The sequence below is a fragment of the Rhinoraja longicauda genome, chromosome 9 (assembly GCF_053455715.1).
Source record: "Rhinoraja longicauda isolate Sanriku21f chromosome 9, sRhiLon1.1, whole genome shotgun sequence".
NCBI classification, from domain to species: domain Eukaryota; kingdom Metazoa; phylum Chordata; class Chondrichthyes; order Rajiformes; family Arhynchobatidae; genus Rhinoraja; species Rhinoraja longicauda.
The window spans coordinates 2,107,676-2,129,037 of record NC_135961.1 but is presented as its reverse complement, the minus strand read 5'-3'; the positions used below and the strand labels follow the sequence as shown (position 1 = coordinate 2,129,037).

The following is a 21,362-nucleotide window of genomic DNA, read 5'->3' as shown; positions in this document are numbered from 1 at the left end:
TATGCCTCTCATAATTTTATGAACTTCTATCAGGTCTTGTCTCAGAAAAAATCAGTTCAAGTTTATCCAGCCTCTTCTTATAAATAATACCGGGCGCCAGGTGCAGCGGTAGAGTTGCTGCCTTACAGCAGTTACAGCGCCAGATTCCCGGGTTTGATCCTGTCTACACGTAGTTTGTACGTTCTGTTCTCCCCGTGACCTGCGTGGGTTTTCTCCGAGAGCTTCAGCTTCTTCCCACACCCCAAAGACGCACAGTTATGTAGGTTAATTGGCTCGGTGCATATGTTAAAACATTGTTCCTAATGTAGGATAATGTTAACGTGCAGTGATCACTGGTTGGTGTTGGCCGAAGGGTCTGTTTCCGTTCTGTATCTTTAAACTGTCCAATTCATACAGTGATCTGGTAAACCTCTTCAGCACCTTTTCCAAAGCTTCCACATCCGTCCTGTAAAGCCAGGGGCACTCAGAAGTGCACACAATATTCCAAACGCAGCCGAGCCAAAGTTTTGTTGGTGTGGCTTCCACAATATTACCTTTAGCTGTGAGCTTTGTGTATGCTGGACCGCTGAAAGGAAACCGAGGATGAATTGGAGGCACAGCAGTGAATGACATGGTGAAGTGATTGGGTTGTTTAGTTTAGTTTAGTTTAGAGATACAGCATGGAGTCCACGCTGATCAGCAATCCCCGTGACGGCGTGGGTTTTCTCCAAGAACTTCAGTTTCCTCCCACGCACTATAAGGACAATTTACAAATCTTACTGAAGCCAATTAGCCTACAAACCTGCACGTCTTTGGAGTGTGGGAGGAAATCGGAGCACCCGGAGAAAACCCACGCAGGTCACGGGGAGAACGTACAAACTCCGTACAGACAGCACCCGTAGTCTGGATGGAACCCGAGTCTCCGACGCTGTAAGGCAGCAACTCTACCGCTGCACCTCCAATTCTCTTTTGAGAATTTCTAAATTAACAATTGTGTTTCATTTCAATCACATGGAATACTTGCATGAAATCTGAAACTGACCAAAGGCAACTTAAAAATAAGCAAATAAAAAGAGCTTGGATTGATATTGCTAAAGTAGTCACGATGATTTTTAAAGCAATTGATTGCTATTGTAAGGCATGTGAATCGCATTGCTTTGGATTTTGTGTGGTAGAATGATAGGATTTTATATTTAACTTTTGCATTGAAGTCAACAGAAGCAAATTCCATTTAGGCCATTTAGAACGGAGATGAGGAAGAACTTTTTCACCCAGAGTTGTGAATCTGTGGATTTCTCTGCCTCAGAAGACAGTGGAGCCCAATTCTCTGCATGCTTTCAAGAGAGAGTGAGATAGAGCTCTTAAAGATGGCGGAGTCAAGGGATATGGGGAGAAGGCAGGAACGGGGTAGTGATTGTGGATGATCAGCCATGATCACAGTGAATGGTAGTTGGGCCGAATGGCCTCCTCCTGCACCTATTGTCTATTGTCGTATATGGAGTATAATATGCAGCCTCTTCCACCTTACACTGTTTGTACAAGTAACTAAGGGCAGCTTTCTATCTCAATTCTGTCCTTAAAATTGGCCCTGCCTCATCTCTGAGAACATCCCAGTGACCTCTAAACAGCATTTTAGCTTTCCACCATAAAAAGGTAGCCAAATAAATGTGGTCATTCCACTCTGGCCTAATATGATATTAGCATATGATGAGTGTTTGTCAGCACTGGGCCTGTACTCGCTGGAGTTTAGAAGGTTGAGGGGTGACCTCATTGAAATGCACAGAATAATGAAAGGCACAGATAGAGTGGATGTGGAGAGGATGTTTCCACTGGTGGGAGAGTCTAGGACCAGAGGTCACAGCCTCAGAATTAAAGGGCGCTCTTTTAGAAAGGTGGTGAGGAGGAACTTCTTTAGTCTGGTAGTTCATCTGTGGAACTCATTGCCACAGAGGGCTGTGGAGGCCAAGTCAGTGAATATTTTTAAGGCAGAGATAGACAAATTTTTGATTAGAACTGGTGTCAAGGGTAATGGGGAGAAGGCAGGAAATGGGATTAGGAGGCAGAGATCAGCCATGATTGAATGGTGGGATAGACTTGGTGGGCCAAATGGCCTAATTCTACTCTTATAACTAGTGAACTTGTAAATGAGTGTTAAGCATTTGATTAATCTGATGGGCCTTTGATAGTACAAATGCATGTTTGGGTCTGTTTGACTCATGCCCTGTGGTTAGTGAAGCAGTGGCAAATATGACTTTATCTGACGTTGTGCTACTAGATATGTCAGGTGGCTGAAGAGTTTGCCTGAAGAGTATGGTTTAAAGAACTATCGGGCTGGGCTTGAATATTCTGTCTCCTTGGCAGCTGCTTTGACCAGGCTGTGGAAGAGTGGCGGGGGTTTCACTGTGACTTGAAAGACTTGAATCAATGGGTGGTGGAAGCTGAGAAGTCACTGGCACACGCTCGAGGCCAAAACAGCAACTTGGATTTGGAAAAAGTGAAAGACCATCAACCGGTAAGTGAGCAGCTCCTCCTTCTGTTCCTGTTTTCAAAGAAACCTTTTCAAATAAACCTTTGTTATTTTTGTTTGGTGTGTGGCAGGTGTACTACTTGCTGGTTTTACCCAGATTTTGATGAATGACCCTGGAGTTTACTGCTTGAAGATATCCATAATAACCTGCCATTTTGGCAAAGCATTTCTCACTTTAAATGGATAATATAAACTTTATTTGTTGATGACCCTACAAAATGCCTTGAGGTGGAGAGTGGATCAAGGATCAGGATAAACAAGAATAGATCATTGAGTTAGTTATCTCAGTATATGAGTATATGTGAGCCTGCATCCATGTACTTCTCACTGGGCGTGTAAATATTTATGTCTGGGTTAGCTGCACATCCTCTCTTACCCAATGGTTTGCCCCTCTCATCATCTGTCTGCAGGATACCCTGGCCCTCCCTCCATCTATCTGCAGAATGCCTCCGCCCTGCAGATATCACCCCTTAACTTAATTTCCTTATCTTCTATGTGTCGGAAGGAACTGCAGGTGCTGGTTTACACCGAAGATAGATACAAATTGCTGGAGTAATTCTTCGGGACAGGCAGCATCTCTGGACAGAAGGAATAGGTGACGATTCGGGTCGAGAAGAAGACGTTTCGGATCAAGAAGTTCCAGTCTCGACCCGAAATGTCACTCATTCCTTCTATCCAGAGATGCTGCCTGTCCCACTGAGTTACTCCAGCATTTTGCGTCTACCTTCCTTATCTTCTATTTGGAAGTTGAGTCCTCAATGAGTCTGCTGGTTTTCCATTTGCATCCTCTACAGGACTTGTGTTTAAATTACACAAACAAGATGGTTTCTCTCTCGTCCCTCCTCCATACTTCATTTCTTCCTGTGATTCTCCTTGTACGTGTTCAGCCTTTTGGGACCGATCTATTCCATTTGATGCCTTCCATATCCAACAGGTCCTATCTATGTCCTTCTCAGTCCTTATTCTTTGATCTTCACACTACGCCTGTACATTGCAACCAGTTTATGATTTGCTTTCAGCTAATAAATTAAGAAGGATCCTACTTAGAGGTGAATAATTTTACATGTCGTCCTCATAAGGTCATAAGTGATAGGAGCAGAATTGGGCCATTCGGCCCATCAGGCATGCTCCACCATTCAATCATGGCTGATCTATCTCTCCCTCCTAACCCCATTCTCCTGCCTTCTCCACAAAACTCCTGACACCCGTACTAATCAAGAATCTATCTATCTATCTCTGCCTTAAAAATATCCATTGATTTGGCCTCCACAGCCTTCTGTGGCAAAGAATTCCACAGATTCACCATCCTCTGAGTAAAGAAATTCCTCCTCATCTCCTTCGTAAAGGAACGTCCTTTAATTCTGAGGCTATGGCCTCTAGTCCTAGACTCTCTCACTCTACATCCACTCTAACCAAATCCTGCACCTCTCTTTAGCCATTTTCTAGATTTTCTGTTAAACTACAATTTATGTCAAGGCATCTGTGAGGCACCTTATGGCAGATCATTCCCACAGTTGTCATTGCTAAGGAAATTAATTTTAATTGTTATCTTTTAAGAAACTGTTTTCCTTGTCCGTATTATAAGTTTAACAGTAATTTGAGCTGTGATGTTTATTGAATGTTGTTTCATTATTGATGATTAAATTGGATAATATGGAAAGTTCGACAAGATCTCTATTCTGCCTAATGTTATTTTCCTAATAGGAGTTGGAAGAAGGTCTGAATAGTCATCAGACTGTGTACATGGCACTAAATGCCAGCGGCACAGATATTATACGCCATCTATCAACAGCAGACGGCTCTCTCCTGCAAGAGAAACTCCACAGGTTAAATAAACGCTGGAGGGCAATTTCTGTGGATGTCAAAGACCGACATGAAAGGTATTATAAGAAGGAGGAGAACTTCTTCAAAGTGGAACTTCTTTAGTCTGAAGAAGGGTCTCGACCCGAAACGTCACCCATTCCTTCTCTCCTGAGATGCTGCCTGACCTGCTGAGTTACTCCAGCATTTTGTGAATAAATACCTTCGACATGAAAGGTTTAATAGCCATGATCATATTGAATTGCGGTGCAGGCTCGAAGGGCCGAATGGCCTACTCCTGCACCTATTTTCTATGTTTTCTATGTTTCTATGTAATAGGTGTCCTTAAGTATGACTAGCATTTCTCGTGAAGAGGTTGATGTCCAGCCTCAGTTGTAGAACAATCCAAATGAAGCTTCAGGTGATTTTTGGTTATTGAACTCTGTGTGTATTTGCACGAAGCTTACCGATTCAACCATGTGTGTCACGCCCTGGATTTACCAGTCCATCATGCATAGGAGCAATATCAGCATCAGAATCGCCTTTATTGCCATCCAAAAAACATGTCTTTTGGACGAAATTCCGTTACCCACAGTCCAACAATAATAAGAAGCAATAAAAATAAAGCAATAACACACACAAACACAAAACCAACACAAAACCAAAAACATCCATCACAGTGAGTCTCCTCCAGTCACCTCCTCACTGTGATGGAAGGCCAGAATGCCTTTCTCTTCCCCTGCCGTCTCCTCCCACGGTCAGGCTGTTGAAGTTGCTACGTCGGGCTCCCGACATTGAAGCCCCCGCCGGGCGGAGAAAATCCCGCGGCCTGTATATACGTGCTGTATAAACCTTGTTTTATTTAATTAATTTCATTTCGAGACAAAAAAACTTTTCTTTACTTTGAAATATCATGTGGTTAGCATTTATTTCACAAAATGCTGGAGTAACTCAGCAGGTCAGGCAGCATCTCAGAAGAGAAGTAATGGGTGACATTTCGGGTCGAGACCCTTCTTCAGACTGATGTCAGGGGGGCGGGACAAAGGAAGGATATAGGTGGAGACAGGAAGACAGAGGGAAAACTGGGAAGGGGGAGGGGAAGAGAGGGACAGAGGAACTATCTAAAGTTGGAGAAGTCAATGTTCATACCGCTGAGCTGCAAGCTGCCCAGACGAAATATGAGGTGCTGTTCCTCCAATTTCCGGTGGGCCTCACTATGGCACTGGAGGAGGCCCATGACAGAAAGATCAGACTGGGAGTGGGAGGGGAAGTTGAAGTGCTCAGCCACCGGGAGATCAGGTTGGTTAAGGCGGACCGAGCGAAGGTGTTGAGCGAAGCGATCGCCGAGCCTGCGTTTGGTTTCGCCGATGTAAAGAAATTGACATCTAGAGCAGCAGATACAATAGACGAGGTTGGAGGAGGTGCAGGTGAACCTCTGTCTCACCTGGAAAGTCTGTTTGGGTCCTTGGATGGAGTTGAGGGGGGAGGTAAAGGGACAGGTGTTGCATCTCGTGCGGTTGCAGGGGAAAGTGCCCGGGGATGGAGTGGTTTGGGTACGAAGGGGTGAGTTGACCAGGGAGTTACGGAGTGAACGGTCTCTGCGGAATGCAGAAAGGGGAGGAGATGGGAAGATGTGGCCAGTAGTGGGGTCACGTTGTAGGTGACGGAAATGTTGGAGGATGATTTGTTGGATCCGCTGGCTGGTGGGGTGGAAGGTGAGAACGAAGGGGATTCTGTCCTTGTGGTTAGCATTACTGGCATGCAGAAGTCAGAAATTGGAAATATGAAACATAATAACTGCTTCAGCCTAAGAGTCATCTGAGTAAAAGGACACACCTTTCAAAAGGAGGAATTTCTTTAGTCGGAGGGTGGTGAATCTGTGGAATTCATGGAATCAGGCCAAATCATTGGGTATTTTTAAGGCAGAGATGAACAGATTGTTGATTGGTACGGGTGTCAGGGGTTATGGGGAGAAGGCAGGAGAATGGGGTTGAGTGGGAAAGGTAGATCAGCCATGATTAAATGGCAGAGTAGACTTGGTGGGCCGAAAGGCCTAATTCTCATCCTGCGACGTATGAACTGATGAATGAATATTCTCTAATTTCTACTCTGTGGGTAAATGTCAGGGGGGGGGGGGGGCAGGAATGGCACAGATCCTCGCTGCTGTATGTGCTAACATCGGTTTTCTTCTATGTAGGTTGCAAGGGGAAGGACAGCAATATTCTGGTTTATGGAATCAACTTAACGACTTCAGTATGTGGTTGGATAAGGTGCAGAAGTCCTTAAGGACAGTGCATTCTCCACCAAGGGAGCATGACTTGAAGGAATTAAAGGCAAGTATGCTGCAACTTACACATCTTAAATGAACACTACACCAAAAGATCAGCCAAAACATTATGACCACTGGCAGGCAAAGTGAATAACATTGATTATCTTGTTACAATGGCACCTGTCAAGGGGTGGGATATATTAGGCAGCAAGTGAACAGTCAGTTCTTGAAGTTGATGTGTTGGATGCAGGAGAAATGGGCAGGAGTAAAGATCTGAGTGACTTAGACAAGGGCCAAATTGTTATGGCGAGACGACTGGGTCAGAGCATCTCTGAAACGGCAAGGCTTGTGGGGTGCTCCCGGTCAGCAGTGGTGAGTACCTACCGACAGTGGTCCGAGGAGGGACAAACCACAAACCGGCGACAGGCAGGGTGTTGGGCGCCCAAGGCTCATCGATGCGCGAGGGCAACGAAGGCTATCCCGTCTGGTCCGAACCGACAGAAGGTCGACTGTGGCACAAGTCACAGAAAATGTTAATGGTGGTCACGGGAGGAATGTATCACAATACACAGTGCATCGCACCCTGCTGTGTATGGGGCTGCACACGGAGGACCAACAGCATATTAGGCAGGTGGTCATAATGTTTTGGCTGATTAGGTCATAATGTTTAGGCTGATCGGTGTATGTACTTCTGAAGCATCTTTTGTTTTTCCTTTTACAAAAACGGTTCTTCGATATGTAAAGCATTAACCAAACGCGAGGGCATGTCCTGTCTCATTGCCCCTCTCATAAGAAGAGAACAGTGAGCAAAGGGGATTGATTTTGGGATTGTCCTTTGTGTTTCAGTGCGTGGCTCAGATGGAAGTCCCCTTTTCAGTTGGCCATCGATTTGATGAGGCTGTTCAATTTGCAGAACATTTGCAGCTTCTGAGGCTTAATAATTTTTTCATGATGCTCCCCTCTCCAGTCCCTGCATCTTAATTACATTATCTATATCGATCTCACTTTCATGATGTGGTTTTAGCCAGGCTTCACTCTGCATCCATGACAAATTTCATATTGAATATCTTACTTAGTGGTGACTAAATAGGCCTGAGGTTTCATTTTTTAAGTGTTTCCACAATTATCAATAGTTTCGCTGAACAATTGTAAAGGGGATTCCGTGGATTAGAAGAACATAGATTATGAACCAAATCACTAATTAAATTGCCGTAGCTATGAGTCAAAATTAAAGTTTATCCTGTTGGAAATAATGCATTATCATGAATTGATTGCTTGATGGATAGAAAAGGAATAAATAAATAGTTTTTGCACGTGCAGGTAATATCTGATTGATTTTATCACACAAATCTGTACTCCTATCTCTGCTATTTACAATCTTGATCCAGACCTCCCAACCCTTCCGAATTTGGCGGAAAGTTTCCGCTTTCTTATTTCATTTCCACCATTCCGATTTTGCCTCACAAAACACATGCCTCGCCCCTTGCCCTGCTACTCCGCTTGCCCCGCCCCGCCCCGCCGCTCGCCTGACCTGGCCTCGCCTCACAGCGTAGCGTGAGGCACGTTGATATTGAGAGGGGATGAGGTGGGTAAATGGGGGGTGGGGATGGGGAGTGCGGGTGGGGTGGGGAGGGTGAAGGAAGGGTGTGGGATGTGTCGGGGTGGGGGGGGGGTGGAGGAAGGGAGTGGGGGTGTGGAGGGGAGGTGGGAGCAGGGAGAAGAGTGGGGGTGGGATGGGAGTGGAGGATGAGGAGGGGAGGGGGAGGGTAGTTGGGGGGGACATGGACCGTTGTGATTTGCTGTTGAAGACCACTGGAGCAAGTATGTCTTGAATGAAATTAGGTATGTGCAGTTTTTTAAATCAAACTCTTTCTTCATAACTTAGTCATACGTTTTATGCCCATTGTTCTTTCATTCAATACCAAGAAAATTGGGATGTGTAAGGAAAAAGCAAAATAGAAAAAATAAAACAAAACTATTTTTTCTTTGGTGTAAAAAGCATTTCTGTTCAATAACCTTTCTATAATACAGAATACAGAGCCTTTATTTGTCATTCGGTACCGAGGTACCAAACAAAATTACGTTACCAGCAGTCACACAAAAAAAGAAACACAAGACACATAACCCCAACACAAACACCCATCACAGTGACTCCAAACACCCCCTCACTGTGATGGAGGCAACAAAACTTCCGCTCTCTTCCCCACGCCCAAGTCCCCGCGGCCGAGCCACACCGGGCGCTGAAACATCGCACGGCCGAGCCAGGCAATGGAAGGCCCCGCGGCCGTACCGTGCGCAGCTAAGTCCCGCGGCTGAGCCGCGCCGGGCGATGGAAGGCCCCGCAGCCGAGCCGCACCAGCAATGTAACGTCCCGCGGCCGAGCCGCGCCGGGCGATGTTAGGTCCCGCGACCGAGCCGCACCAGTGATGTAAAGTCCCGCGGCCGAGCCACACCAGTGATGTAAAGTCCCGCGACCGAGCCGCACCGGGAGATGTTAGGTCCCGCGGCCGAGCCACGCCCGGGCGAAGGAAGGCCCCGCGGCCGAGCCGCACCTGGCGCTGAACCGTCCCGCGGCCGTACCGGGCGATGGAAGGCCCCGCGGCCGAGCCGCACCGGGCACTGTTAAGTCCAGCGGCCGAGCCGCACCGGGCGATGGAAGGCCCCGCGGGCGATGGAAGGCCCCGCGTTTTTTTTCCCAGTGCAAACGGAGATACGACTCGGAAAGGGTCGCATCTCCGTTGAGGAAGAGATTTTTAAAGGTTTCCCCCACCCCCCCACCACCCACCACCCCCCACATATACACAGCTAAAGATAGACTATTTCATACATCTAACGCTAACAAATAGACAAGAAAAGATGAAAGACAAACAGACTGCCGGCGAGCCGCAGCTGCAGGGCAGCGCCGCCACTTCCGGAGAGAACTTCTAATAGTAGAATATATTCATGATAGGCCTGACATTGTACGTGTAGTCTGTTAGACTGTTAGAAATAATAGTCGTTTTTCATACGTGAATGTACACGCATTTGGCGTGTATTTTTATTTTTTGCGGCATTACACGCCATATTATGAATTTTGATGTAAAATTCTGAATCGTGGACATCAAAATTCTGAATTTGTAAAGTCAAATGTTGGGAGGTGTGTGATCCGCAACTCGGAGCAGGTTTAAGACAACTCAGGTGGCTACCAACATTAAACAATATTAAACAAATTGGGAAGGTAAATCATCAGTGTTTAGGTATAAATGTGTGTACAATAAATGTGTCTTTTGGGAATGATAGCATCGCCTTTGGGAGAAGCAATGAGGAACTGAAATGAGTAGGAAGGAACTGCAGATACTGTTATACCCATTCCTTCTCTCCAGAGATGCTGCCTGACCCGCTGAGTTACTCCAGCATTGTGCCGGTTAAGTGATCACTTGCAAAAGTCATAATAAATGTATTCCTCCTTTTCAACATTAGGGGCTTGACAGTGTTGATGCTGGGTATATATTTCTCCTAAATGACCATTTAGATGTCGGGGGTATTTATTCACAAAATGCTGGAGTAACTCAGCAGGTCAGGCAGCATCTCAGGAGAGAAGGAATGGGTGACGTTTCGGGTCCAGACCCTTCTTCAGACTGATGTCAGGAGGGCGGGACAAAGGAAGGATATAGGTGGAGACAGGAAGATAGAGGGAGATCTGGGAAGGGAGAGGGGAAGAGAGGGACAGAGGAACTATCTAAAGTAGAACTATCTAAAACATTTAGATGTTGGGATCACAATCTCGGAATAAGCAGTTGACCATTTAGTATTGTGACAGTGAGAAGGTTGTGAACTGTGTCCAGCTACATGGTTGAAATATCTTGAGCCAGCAAATGATGCTGCACCAATGAGCTAATTAATCTGATGCCAGGAGCACGAATATAAAAGAAGGGTAGACACAAAATGCTGGAGTAACTCAGCAGGTCAGGCAGCATCTCAGGAGAGAAGGAATGGGTGACGTTTCAGGTCAAGACCCTTCTTCAGACTGACCCAGCATCTGCAGTTCCTGCCTACATGTTTTTTACATAAGGGTGTTTTGCTCTCAGCCCAAGCTGGGAGTGTTCAGTCATTAAATTTGTTCCTCACCGGCAGATTTTTGTGTAAAATGTAATCAAGTGGAGGAAGAATGGGGAAGTGTCGCAGAATGCGAGCCTTAAATTGTGGAGCAACTTTAGTTTAGTTTAGAGATACAACACGGAAACAGACCCTTCGGCCCACCGAGTCCGCGACGACCAGCGATCCCTGCACATTAACACTGCCTTACACAAACTAGGGACAGTTTACACTTATACCAAGCCAATTAACCTACAAACCTGTATGTCTTTGGAGTGTGGGAGGAGACCAAAGATCTCGGAGAAAACCCACGCAGGTCACGGGGAGAACGTACAAACTCCGTAGAGAAGGCACCCGTAGTCAGGATAGAACCCGGGTCTCCGACGCTGTATTCGCTGCAAGACAGCAACTCTACCGCTGCGCCACCGTGCTGCCCTTGAAGGGCCAAGTGACTTAATTGTGCTCTTGGCTGTTATGTTCTCTGTTGCTTGCAGATCCATGCAGCAGATTTGGAGTTACGCGGCAATAACCTGAACACAATGAACAGCAATATGCAGGGTCTGCTTTCTGATAAAAGCCTCAGTGTGCAAGAGAAGGACGAGCTTTCTGCAAAACTTCAAAATATTAATTCAAGTTGGAGTAAGGCAAGTATCACTTTTAGATTGCCTCTTGACAAATATCTTAATCTCGCCAAGTACCATAATTATAAAACTAATTGTATTGCTGCTGATAATGCTGCTTCTTTTCACTGGCTTTGAGTCCAACTCATCACACTTAAATGTGTGAAGAATTGAAAGTGAAAGCTTAGTGGTTTCATCCATCAAGTATGAGAATTGTTGGTCTTAAATTTTAGCCTGTTTAAAGACCCAGTTGTACATCAATTATTTGTTGAGCAGACTTGTACTCTACCTCTATCTGTGTCTTTTTAAATACAAGATTAAGCATCCATAATTGCCCCGAGGCAGTGAACTAAGATGGGAATAATGGTGACAAATTGTTTAGTTTAGAGATACAGCGCGGAAACAGGCCCTTCGGTCCACCGGGTCCGCGCCGACCAGCGATCACCGCACACTAACACGATCCTACACCCACTAGGGACAATGTTTACATTTACCAAGCCAATTAACCTACAAACCTGCACGTCTTTGGAGTGTGGGAGGAAACCGAAGATCTCTGGAGCAAACTCACGCAGGTCACGGGGAGAACGTTCAAACTCTGTACAGACAGCACCAGTAGTCGGGATGGAACCCGGGTCTCCGGCGCTGCATTCGCTGTAAGGCAGCAACTCTACCGCTGTGCCACCGTGACCACCCAAATTGTTTACCTCATTTCCTTTGGTGAAACTGAAAGATCTACACGCTGGCAAGTAAATGATAACAGGAGCATTTTTTTAAAAGTAGTTGACTGGGAATAAATCTAGGCCAACAAGTGATAGTAGATTGGTGAGTTAATCCATTTGACATTAACAGCAGGAGACAATTGGGTTCTCTATGGATCAGATAACAGTCAGTTAATTTATTTTCGCTGATCTGCCAAACGCCTCACGTAGCTCATTTTCTGCATGGCGTTTACCGACTCTGTGGCGCAGTGGTCGAGTTGCTTCCTTACAGGGCCAGAAACCCGGGTTTGATTCTGATCATGGGTGCTGTCTGTGTGAAGTTTGTCCGTTCTCCCCGTGACCGCATGGCTTTTCTCCGAGTTCTCTGGTTTCCTCCCATATTCCAAAGATGTACAGGTTTGTAGGTTAATTGGCTTCAGTAAAGATAGTAAATTGTCCCGAGTGTGCGTAAGATAGTGTTAGTATGTGCTGATCACTGGTCGGTGCGGACTCGGTGGGCCAAAGGGCCTGTTTCTGTGCTGTATCTTTAAACTAAACTAATAAAGATTCAGACAATATTGTTTTTGATGGAGAGTCTTGATTTTCATTCAGGTGTCCAACGAATTGCTGGTTAAAATGAAAAATATAGAAATTCAACTTGAAGATTACATCCACTTCAAAGAAAACTTGGAGCAACTGTCCAATTTGGCAGCAGTTCGCAGGCAGCAGTTAGGACCCAGTAAAGCATCACCTGGAACAAAACAACTTCAGGTCAGTGCCACTTGAAAGCCGAGTGTTAAAAACTTAAATTGTAACTTTGTAGCATTGTTTCATTATTGTCGAATTACTTCATGAGAATCATCTGCTAATTACATCTTGAATTACTCAAACCATTGTTTGTCCCTATGAAAAACTGTCCATTTCTGCTTAATCATCCAGCTCCTGGCAATCACAAAAGGCTGGTGTAACTCAGCGGGTCAGGCAGCATCTCAGGAGAGAAGGAGGAATGGGTGATGTTTCAGGTCGGAACCCTTCTCAGACCCATCTCAGTCTGAAGAAGGGTCTCGACCTGAAACGTCGCCCATTCCTTCTCTCCTGAGATGCTGCTTGACCTGCTGAGTTACTCCAGCATTTTGTGAATAAAAAACTTCTTCAGACCAGAAACATTACCCCTCCTTTTTTCCAGAGATGCTGCCTGACCCGTTGAGTTACTCCAACACTTTGTGTCTATCTTTGGTATAAACCGGCATCTGCAGTTCTTTGTTTCTTAAATTACAGAGGGTTTTCTTCCATGAGTGACCAGCCTGCAAAGTTACGGCATCTTGTGCTGAAGTAATTATCTCCGATCCTATTCTGCTGTAAATGTGCACACACGCCAACTGTGCTGTCAACGTATTTCCAAACTAACTGACACGAAGTGTTGAATGTTGAGAATCTCAAGGAAACGTAACGATGGATTTAAAAGCATCAATCTAGGAACTGCACAACACCTGGCAATGATCAGGAACGAATCAAACCGTTTAGTTTAGAGAAACAGCGCAGAGACAGGCCCTCCAGCTCACCGAGTCCTCACTGACCAGCGATCCCTACACATTAACACTACAGGTGCTCCTCAACCTATGATGGGATCACGTTCTGAAACCCATCAAAAAAAGAAAATAGGTGCAGGAGGAGGCCATTCGGCCCTTCGAGCCAGCACCACCATTCAATGTGATCATGGCTGATCATTCTCAATCAGTACCCCGTCCCTGCCTTCTCCCCATACCCCCTGACTCTGCTATCCTTAAGAGCTCTATCTAGCTCTCTCTTGAAAGCATCCAGAGAATTGGCCTCCACTGCCTTCTGAGGCAGAGAATTCCACAGATTCACAACTCTGACTGAAAAAGTTTTTCCTCATCTCAGTTCTAAATGGCCTACCCCTTATTCTTAAACTGTGGCCCCTTGTTCTGGACTCCCCCAACCTTGGAAACATGTTTCCTGCCTCTAACGTGTCCAACCCCTTAATAATCTTATACATTTCGATAAGATCTCCTCTCATCCGTCTAAATTCCAGTGTATACAAGCCTAGTCGCTCCAGTCATCCAACATATATGACAGTCCCGCCATTCCGGGAATTAACCTAGTAAACCTACGCTGCACGCCTTCAATAGCAAGAATATCCTTCCTCAAATTTGGAGACCAAAACTGCACACAGTACTCCAGCTGCGGTCTCACTAGGGCCCTGTACAAATATCGTAAGTTGAAATGCATTGTAATACACGGGATCACATGTCCGGAAGCGAGCGGTGGCTCGCTGCCGTTTGCACCATCGCAAAGTCGAAGTATCGTAAGTCGAAGCATCATAAGGCGGGGGGCATCTGTATCCTACACACACTAGGGACAATTTACACTTACACCAAGCCAACTAACCTACAAACCTGTATGTCTTTGGAGTGTGGGAAGAACCCGAAGATCTCAGAGAAAACCCACACAGGTTACGGGGAGAACGTACAAACCCCGTACAGACAGCACCCGTACTCGGGATGGAACCCGGGTCTCCGGCGCTGTAAGGCAGCAACTCTACCGCTGCGCCACCTTGCCACCCTACTGAAAATCAAGTGACCTTAGATGGAGCATGTTGATCGGCATAGATGAGTTCAGCTGTAGTGCCTGTTTCCTGTTATACGACTCTGTGCTGGCAACATCTCGTGACATTTGATCCTGAGATGAATTTCTTACATGTTACAGTCACAGTCTAAGAATAAAGGGGAGGCCATTTAAAACTGAGGTGCGAAAAAACTTTTTCACCCAGAGAGTTGTGAATTTGTGGAATTCTCTGCCACAGAAGGCAGTGGAGGCCAATTCACTCGATGAATTTAAAAGAGAGTTAGATGGAGCTCCAGGGGCTAGTGGAATTAAGGGATATGGGGAGAAGGCAGGCACGGGTTACTGATTGTGGATGATCAGCCATGATCACAATGAATGGCGGTGCTGGCTCGAAGGGCCAAATGGCCTCCTCCTGCGCCTATTTTCTATGTTTTTGAACAATGCTAAAAGTGTAGATCCACACCCGCACATCATCATCCGATTCTGCTGGCTGCTTTTTACATCTTTTGATTCATAGGATCTTGGGTGTAGCTTATTTTTGTTTTCAATTCCAAATTTAATTACTTGAATTTAAATTCTCCAGCTGAAAGGGTGTGATTTGAACAGTTGGCTCTGGAGAACAAGTCTAGAACATTGGCCAATTATTCAATAATTTGATCATTGCACTTTTATTCGTATGAAGAAACATTACTCTGATAAATAAACCTGGCCAAATCCACCTTTAAACCATTGAACTCATGAGATCCATGGAGAGCTAGCTGAATGGATAGAAAATTGGCTTAGAAACATAGAAAGTAGTTGCAGGAATAGGCTATTCGGCCCTTCGAGCCAGTACCACCATGATCATGGCTGATCATCCAAAATCAGTACCCCATTCCTGCTTTCTCCCCATATTCCTTGATTCCGTTAGCCCGAAGAGCTATATTTAACTTGAATACATCCCGTGAATTGCCCTCAACTGCCTTCTGTGGCAAAGATTCCACAGATTCACAACTCTCTGGGTTAAATAATGTTTCCTCATCTCAATCCTAAATGGCCTACCCCTTATTCTTAAACTGTGACCCCTGATTCTGGACTCCCCCAACATCAGGAACATGTTTCCTGCATCTAGCCTGTCCAATCCCTTAAGAATTTTACATGTTTCTATAAGATCTCCTCTCGTCCTGTGAATATAAGCCCAGTAGATCCATTCTTTCATCATATGTGTAAGAAGGAACTGCAGATGCTAGTTTAAACCGAAGATAGACACAAAAAGCTGGAGTAACTTAGCGGGACAGGCAGCATCTCTGGAGCGAAGAAATGGGTGATGTTTGGGTCGAGACCCTTCTTCATATGTCAGTCCCGCCATCCCTGGAATTAACCTGGTGAACCCACGCTGCACTCCCTCAAGAGCAAGAATGTCCTTCCTCAAATTACGAGACCAAAACTGCACGCAATACTCCAGGTGTGGTCTTACCAGGGCCCTTGTACAACTCCTTGCTCCTAAACTCAAATCCACTCGCTATGAAGACCAACATGCCATTTGCTTCCTTCACTGCCTGCTGTACCTGCATGCTTACTTTCAGTGACTGATATAAAAGGACACCCAGGTCCCGTTACACATCCCTTTTTCCTAATCTGACACCATTGAGATAATAATCTGCCTTCTTGTTCTTGCCACCAAAGTGGATAACCTCACATTTATCCACATTATACTGCATCTGCCCATCCAACCTATCTGAGATACTCTGCAGCCTCATAGCATTTTCTTCACAGCTCACACGGCCACCCAGTTTTGTGTCATCTGCAAACTTGGAGATGTTACATTTAATTCCTTTGTCTAAATCGTTCCTATATATTGTAAATAACTGGGGTCCCAGCACCGAGCCTTGCGGCACCCCATTAGTCACTGTCTGCCATTTTGAAAAGGAACCGTTAATTCCTACACTTTGCTTCCTGTCTGCCAACCAGTTATCTATCCAGGTAGTATAAGGAAATAACTGCAGATGCTGGTACAAATCGAAGGTATTTATTTCACAAAATGCTGGAGTAACTCAGCAGGTCAGGCAGCATCTCAGGAGAGAAGGAATGGGTGACGTTTCGTGTCGAGACCCTTCTTCAGACAGTTCTCTATCCATGTCAATACCCTACCCCCGACACCATGTGCTCTAATTTTGCACACAAACCTCTTGTGTGGGACCTTGGCTTCATGGAAGGAAGTGAAGGATGATGGTGGAAGGTTGTATTTCGGACCAAAGGCCTGTGACTGGTGGCATGCCTCAGGGTTCGGTGCTGGGCCCATTGCTGTTGGTCATCTATTATCAATGATTTGCATGAGAAAGTACATGGCATGTTTAGCAAGTTTGCCGACGACACCAAAGTAGGTTGTATTGTAGATCGTGAAGATGGTTGTCAAAGTTGCAGCAGGATCTTGATCCATTGGACATGTGGGCTGAGGAATGGTTGATAGAATTTAACACACAGAAATGTGAGGTGTTACATTCTGTAAAGATTAACATCGGCAGGACCTACACAGTAAATGGTAGGGTCTGGGGAGTGCAGGTGCATAAGGAAAGTAGATTTACAGGTTGAGTGGTCAAAAGGGCTTTTGGCATTGGCCTTCATCAGTCAGAGTATTGAGTATAGAAGTTGGGAGTTCATGTTGCAATTATATAAGACGTTGGTGAGGCCGCATTTGGAGCATTAGTGTTCAGTTCTGGGCACCATATTATAGGAAGGATGTTGTCAAGCTGGAAAGGGTGTAGAGAAGATTGACGAGGATGTGGATGATCCACTGATTGTGGATGATCAGCCATGATCACAATGAATGGCGGTGCTGGCTCGAAGGGCCAAATGGCCTCCTCCTGCACCTATTGTCTATGTTTCTATAATGTTGCCAGGACTTGAGGACCTGAACAATAGGGAGAGGTTGAGCAGGCTACGACTTTTAAGCACAGGACAATGAGGGGTGATCTTATAAAGGTGTACAAAATTATGAGAAGTAGACGCACAGTTTCTTGCCCAGAGTGGGGGAATTAAGAACCAGGGGACATAGGTTTAAAGTGAGGGGGGGGGAAGATTTAATAGGAACCTGAGGGGTAACCTTTTGACACAAAGGGTGCAGGGTGTATAGAATGTGCTGCCGGATGAGGTAGTTGAGGCAGGTACTATTGCAACGTTTAAGAAACATTTAAACAGGTACATGGCTAGGACAGGCTTTGAGGGATATGGGTCAAACGCAGACAGGTGGGCCTAGTGCAGATGGGACATGTTGGTCGTGGTGGGCAAGTTGGGTCGAAGGGTCAGTTTCCACGCTGTACAACTCTAAGACTAACTCATGTTATCCAAAATTGTATTGTCTGTGTCTTAAACTGACACCACCTGTTTACCCATCGCAGTGAGGTAATACATTGATTTTAAAGTTCTCATTCTTTTCTTTCCTGTCTTGTACTGGATCTGCTCCTCCTCGTCACTACATTTGTTCAGTCTGCAGGTATCTGTACTTTTCCCTTTGTTGCTTATGATGTATGTCTCCCATTATTTTAATTTTTAGCGTAGAGATACAGCGGGCCCTTCAGCCCACCGGGTCTGCGCCGACCAGCGATCCCCGCACATTAACACTATCCTACATCCACTAGGGACAATTTTTACATTTACCAAGCCAATTAACCTACAAACCCGCACGTCTTTGGAGTGTGGGAGGAAATGGAAGATCTCGGAGAAAACCCACGCAGGTCACGGGGAGAACGTGCAAATTCCGTACAGACAGCACCCGTAGTGGGGATGGAACCCGGGTCTCCGGCGCTGCATTCGCTGTAAGGCAGCAACTCTACCGCTGCGCCACCGTGACCGCCCTAAATCTCGCCAAACTTTAGGATGTACTTGAAGCTGCCAAGATCCTTAACTGTAGAATTGTCACTTGATACTCCTCTATCTCTCTGGCCACCACTACTTTTCTTTACAGCTTTACATAAAAAATCCATGTCTTTGTCTATGTTATATGCCCTTTAAACCAACAGAAATGAATTTATGTGCCCTTCCATTGTTATTATTAGAGTCATAGAGAGTCAAAGAGTGTAAGAAAATAACTGCAGATGCTGGTACAAATCGAAGGTATTTATTCACAAAATGCTGGAGTAACACAGCGGGTCAGGCAGGTCGAGACCCGAAACGTCACCCATTCCTTCTCTCCTGAGATGCTGCCTGACCTGCTGAGTTACTCCAGCATTTTCAGAGTCAAAGAGTGATACAGTGTGGAAACAGGCCGTTCGGCCCAACTTGCCCACACTGGCCAACAATGTCCCAGCTACCCTAGTCCCACTTGCCTGCACTTGGTCCATAACCCTCCAAACCTGTCCCATCCATGTACCTGTCCAACTGTTTCTTAAACGATGGGATAGTCCCAGCCTCAACTACCAACTCTGGCAGCTTGTTCCATACACCCACCACCCTCTGTGTGAAAAAGTTACCCCTCGGATTCCTATTAAATCTTTTCCCCTTCACCTTGAACCTATGTCCTCTGGTCCTCGATTCCCCTACTCTGGATAAAAGACTCTGTGCATTGACCCGATCTATTGCACTCATGATTTTATTAATAAGCTTCATCAAAGAAACTTGGTTGACTTCTTGTTATGTCTAGTATGTTCTTGTTATGTCTAGTATGTATCTTCCCAACACAGAGCTGCAGTTGTCAATATTTTTGGTTTCATCAGACATCTGTTCAGTGCAGAATTAGAAGTTAAGCTGAAGAAACACTTAATGTTAATTAATATTCATGCCCCTCCATTTAATTCATGAATATCCAAAGTTGTTTCCACGCTGTGAAATCACCGCAAGGTATGCCTACTTTGCAGACGTTCTCCTTCTCTCTCCGATGAGCATTCTGCAACACCCTTTCTTGTTGCTCCCCTTCATTGATTCCTCCTGCTTTTCAGCTCTACCACATCACATCGAAACGTATAAGATTATTAAGGGGTTGGACACGTTAGAGGCAGGAAACATGTTCCCAATGTTGGGGGAGTCCAGAACCAGGGGCCACAGTTTAAGAATAAGGGGTAGGCCATTTAGAACTGAGATGAGGAAAAACTTTTTCAGTCAGAGAGTTGTGAATCTGTGGAATTCTCCGCCTCAGAAGGCAGTGGAGGCCAATTCTCTGAATGCATTCAAGAGAGAGCTAGATAGAGCTCTTAAGGATAGCGGAGTCAGGGGGTATGGGGAGAAGGCAGGAACGGGGTACTGATTGAGAATGATCAGCCATGATCACATTGAATGGCGGTGCTGGCTCGAAGGGCCTCCTCCTGCATCTATTGTCTATATGCTGTGATCTGTCGTTTTCACACGTTACCTTTCTCTATCTCTGTCTCCCTCTCCCCGATTCTCAGTCTGAAGAAGGGTCTCGACCCGAAATGTCATCTGTTCCTTCTCTCCAGAGATGCTGCCTGTGCCGCTGAGTTACGCCAGCATTTCGTGTCTATCTAAAAGTTGTTTTAAAGGGCACTTTAGAGGGCTTCTATTTTTAGATTATATTTACAGGGTGATAGGTCATGGAGCCTTAGACTGGGTGGTTGAGATTTAGTTGGTTGGGATGGGTGCTCATGAGAAATTTAACCAGTCTGTGCATTTTTGAATGCTCATGTGTAGGAAGGAACTGCAGATGCTGGTTTAAACCGAAGATAGACACAAAAAGCTGGAGTAACTCAGCGGGACAGGCAGCGTCTCTGGAGAAAAAGAATAGGTGACTTTTTCGGGTTGAGACCCTTCTTGAGACTTATCTTGCTGATCTATGAGCAAGTTAGCAAAGTTAGCCATTGCCTGTTGAACAGCTTTCCAGCAACAGTTTCAGAAGATGAAAGCAAGTTCTGACAGAAAAGATCTGCAGTAATAAACTGGAAGTAGTTTTGTAAGACAAAATAATGAAACTAAAACCCTGGCTCACCATCTTAATTAGAGAATAGAAACAGAAAATAGGTGCAGGAGGAGGCCATTCGGCCCCTCCAGCCAGCACCACCATTCAACATGATCATGGCTGATCATCCACAATCAGTACCCCGTTCCTGCTTTCTCCCCATATCCCTTGATTCCGTTAGCCCTTAGAGCTATATCTAACTCTCTGAATGAAATAATGAATGAATATTGTTTGTGTTGTCATCAGTATTTTCACGTTTACTCTCCTTTCCTATTAGTTGTTAGAGGCTGTCGTGAACGAGCATCGAATGGGAATTGAAAAGACACTTGCTAAAGCTGTAGAGTTGGACAGGAAAAGCCATTTGGACCCTGAAGAAAAGGTAACTGGTGGTAACTGAGATGAGTCTTAACACTGTGGACTTTTGTGCAATGTTCAGTCTGTCTTGACTGTATCCCGTAACGTCCTCTCTCTGGGGCAAATGTTTTCTTTTTAAGTATGGGGAGTATTGGTTGTCTGACTGTATTCCAATTAATTTAAAGACTTGTTCTGTATCAAAAGTGAAGGAGGTCAATACCAAGTGGAATTCAGCTCACTCCAGCATTGCTGGGGTGGAGTTTGCGTTCCAAGAAAATGGCCCACAATGCAACGTCTGCCCTGTCGAGAAATGCAAGTTGAAAACAAATGGAATTTAGAAGGATGAGAGGGAATCTTATAGATTATGGAAAAAATCAGGAACGGACTGGACAAGCTAGATGCAGGAAAAATGTTTCCAATGTTGGAGTCCAGAACTAGGGGCCACAGTCTAAGAATAAAGGGGAGGCCATTTAAAACTGTGGTGAGGAAAAACTTTTTCACCCAGAGAGTTGTGAATTTGTGGAATTCTCTGCCGCAGAAGGCATTGGAGGCCAATTCACTGGATGAATTT

The 21,362-nt window shown here is 45.4% G+C and overlaps 1 protein-coding gene across 7 annotated transcripts in view; it reads left to right on the top strand.

The window, feature by feature from the left end:
• Positions 1 to 21,362, top strand: part of LOC144596441 (utrophin-like) — a 401,591-nt gene that overhangs the window by 225,950 nt on the left and 154,279 nt on the right. For all 7 annotated transcript variants that reach the window (XM_078404693.1, XM_078404692.1, XM_078404691.1 and 4 more), the window contains 6 exons: positions 2,341 to 2,491; positions 4,211 to 4,386; positions 6,504 to 6,639; positions 11,144 to 11,293; positions 12,580 to 12,738; positions 20,715 to 20,816. In XM_078404693.1, the coding sequence (XP_078260819.1) occupies positions 2,341 to 2,491; positions 4,211 to 4,386; positions 6,504 to 6,639; positions 11,144 to 11,293; positions 12,580 to 12,738; positions 20,715 to 20,816 (874 nt within the window). The remainder of the gene's footprint in view (positions 1 to 2,340; positions 2,492 to 4,210; positions 4,387 to 6,503; positions 6,640 to 11,143; positions 11,294 to 12,579; positions 12,739 to 20,714; positions 20,817 to 21,362) is intronic.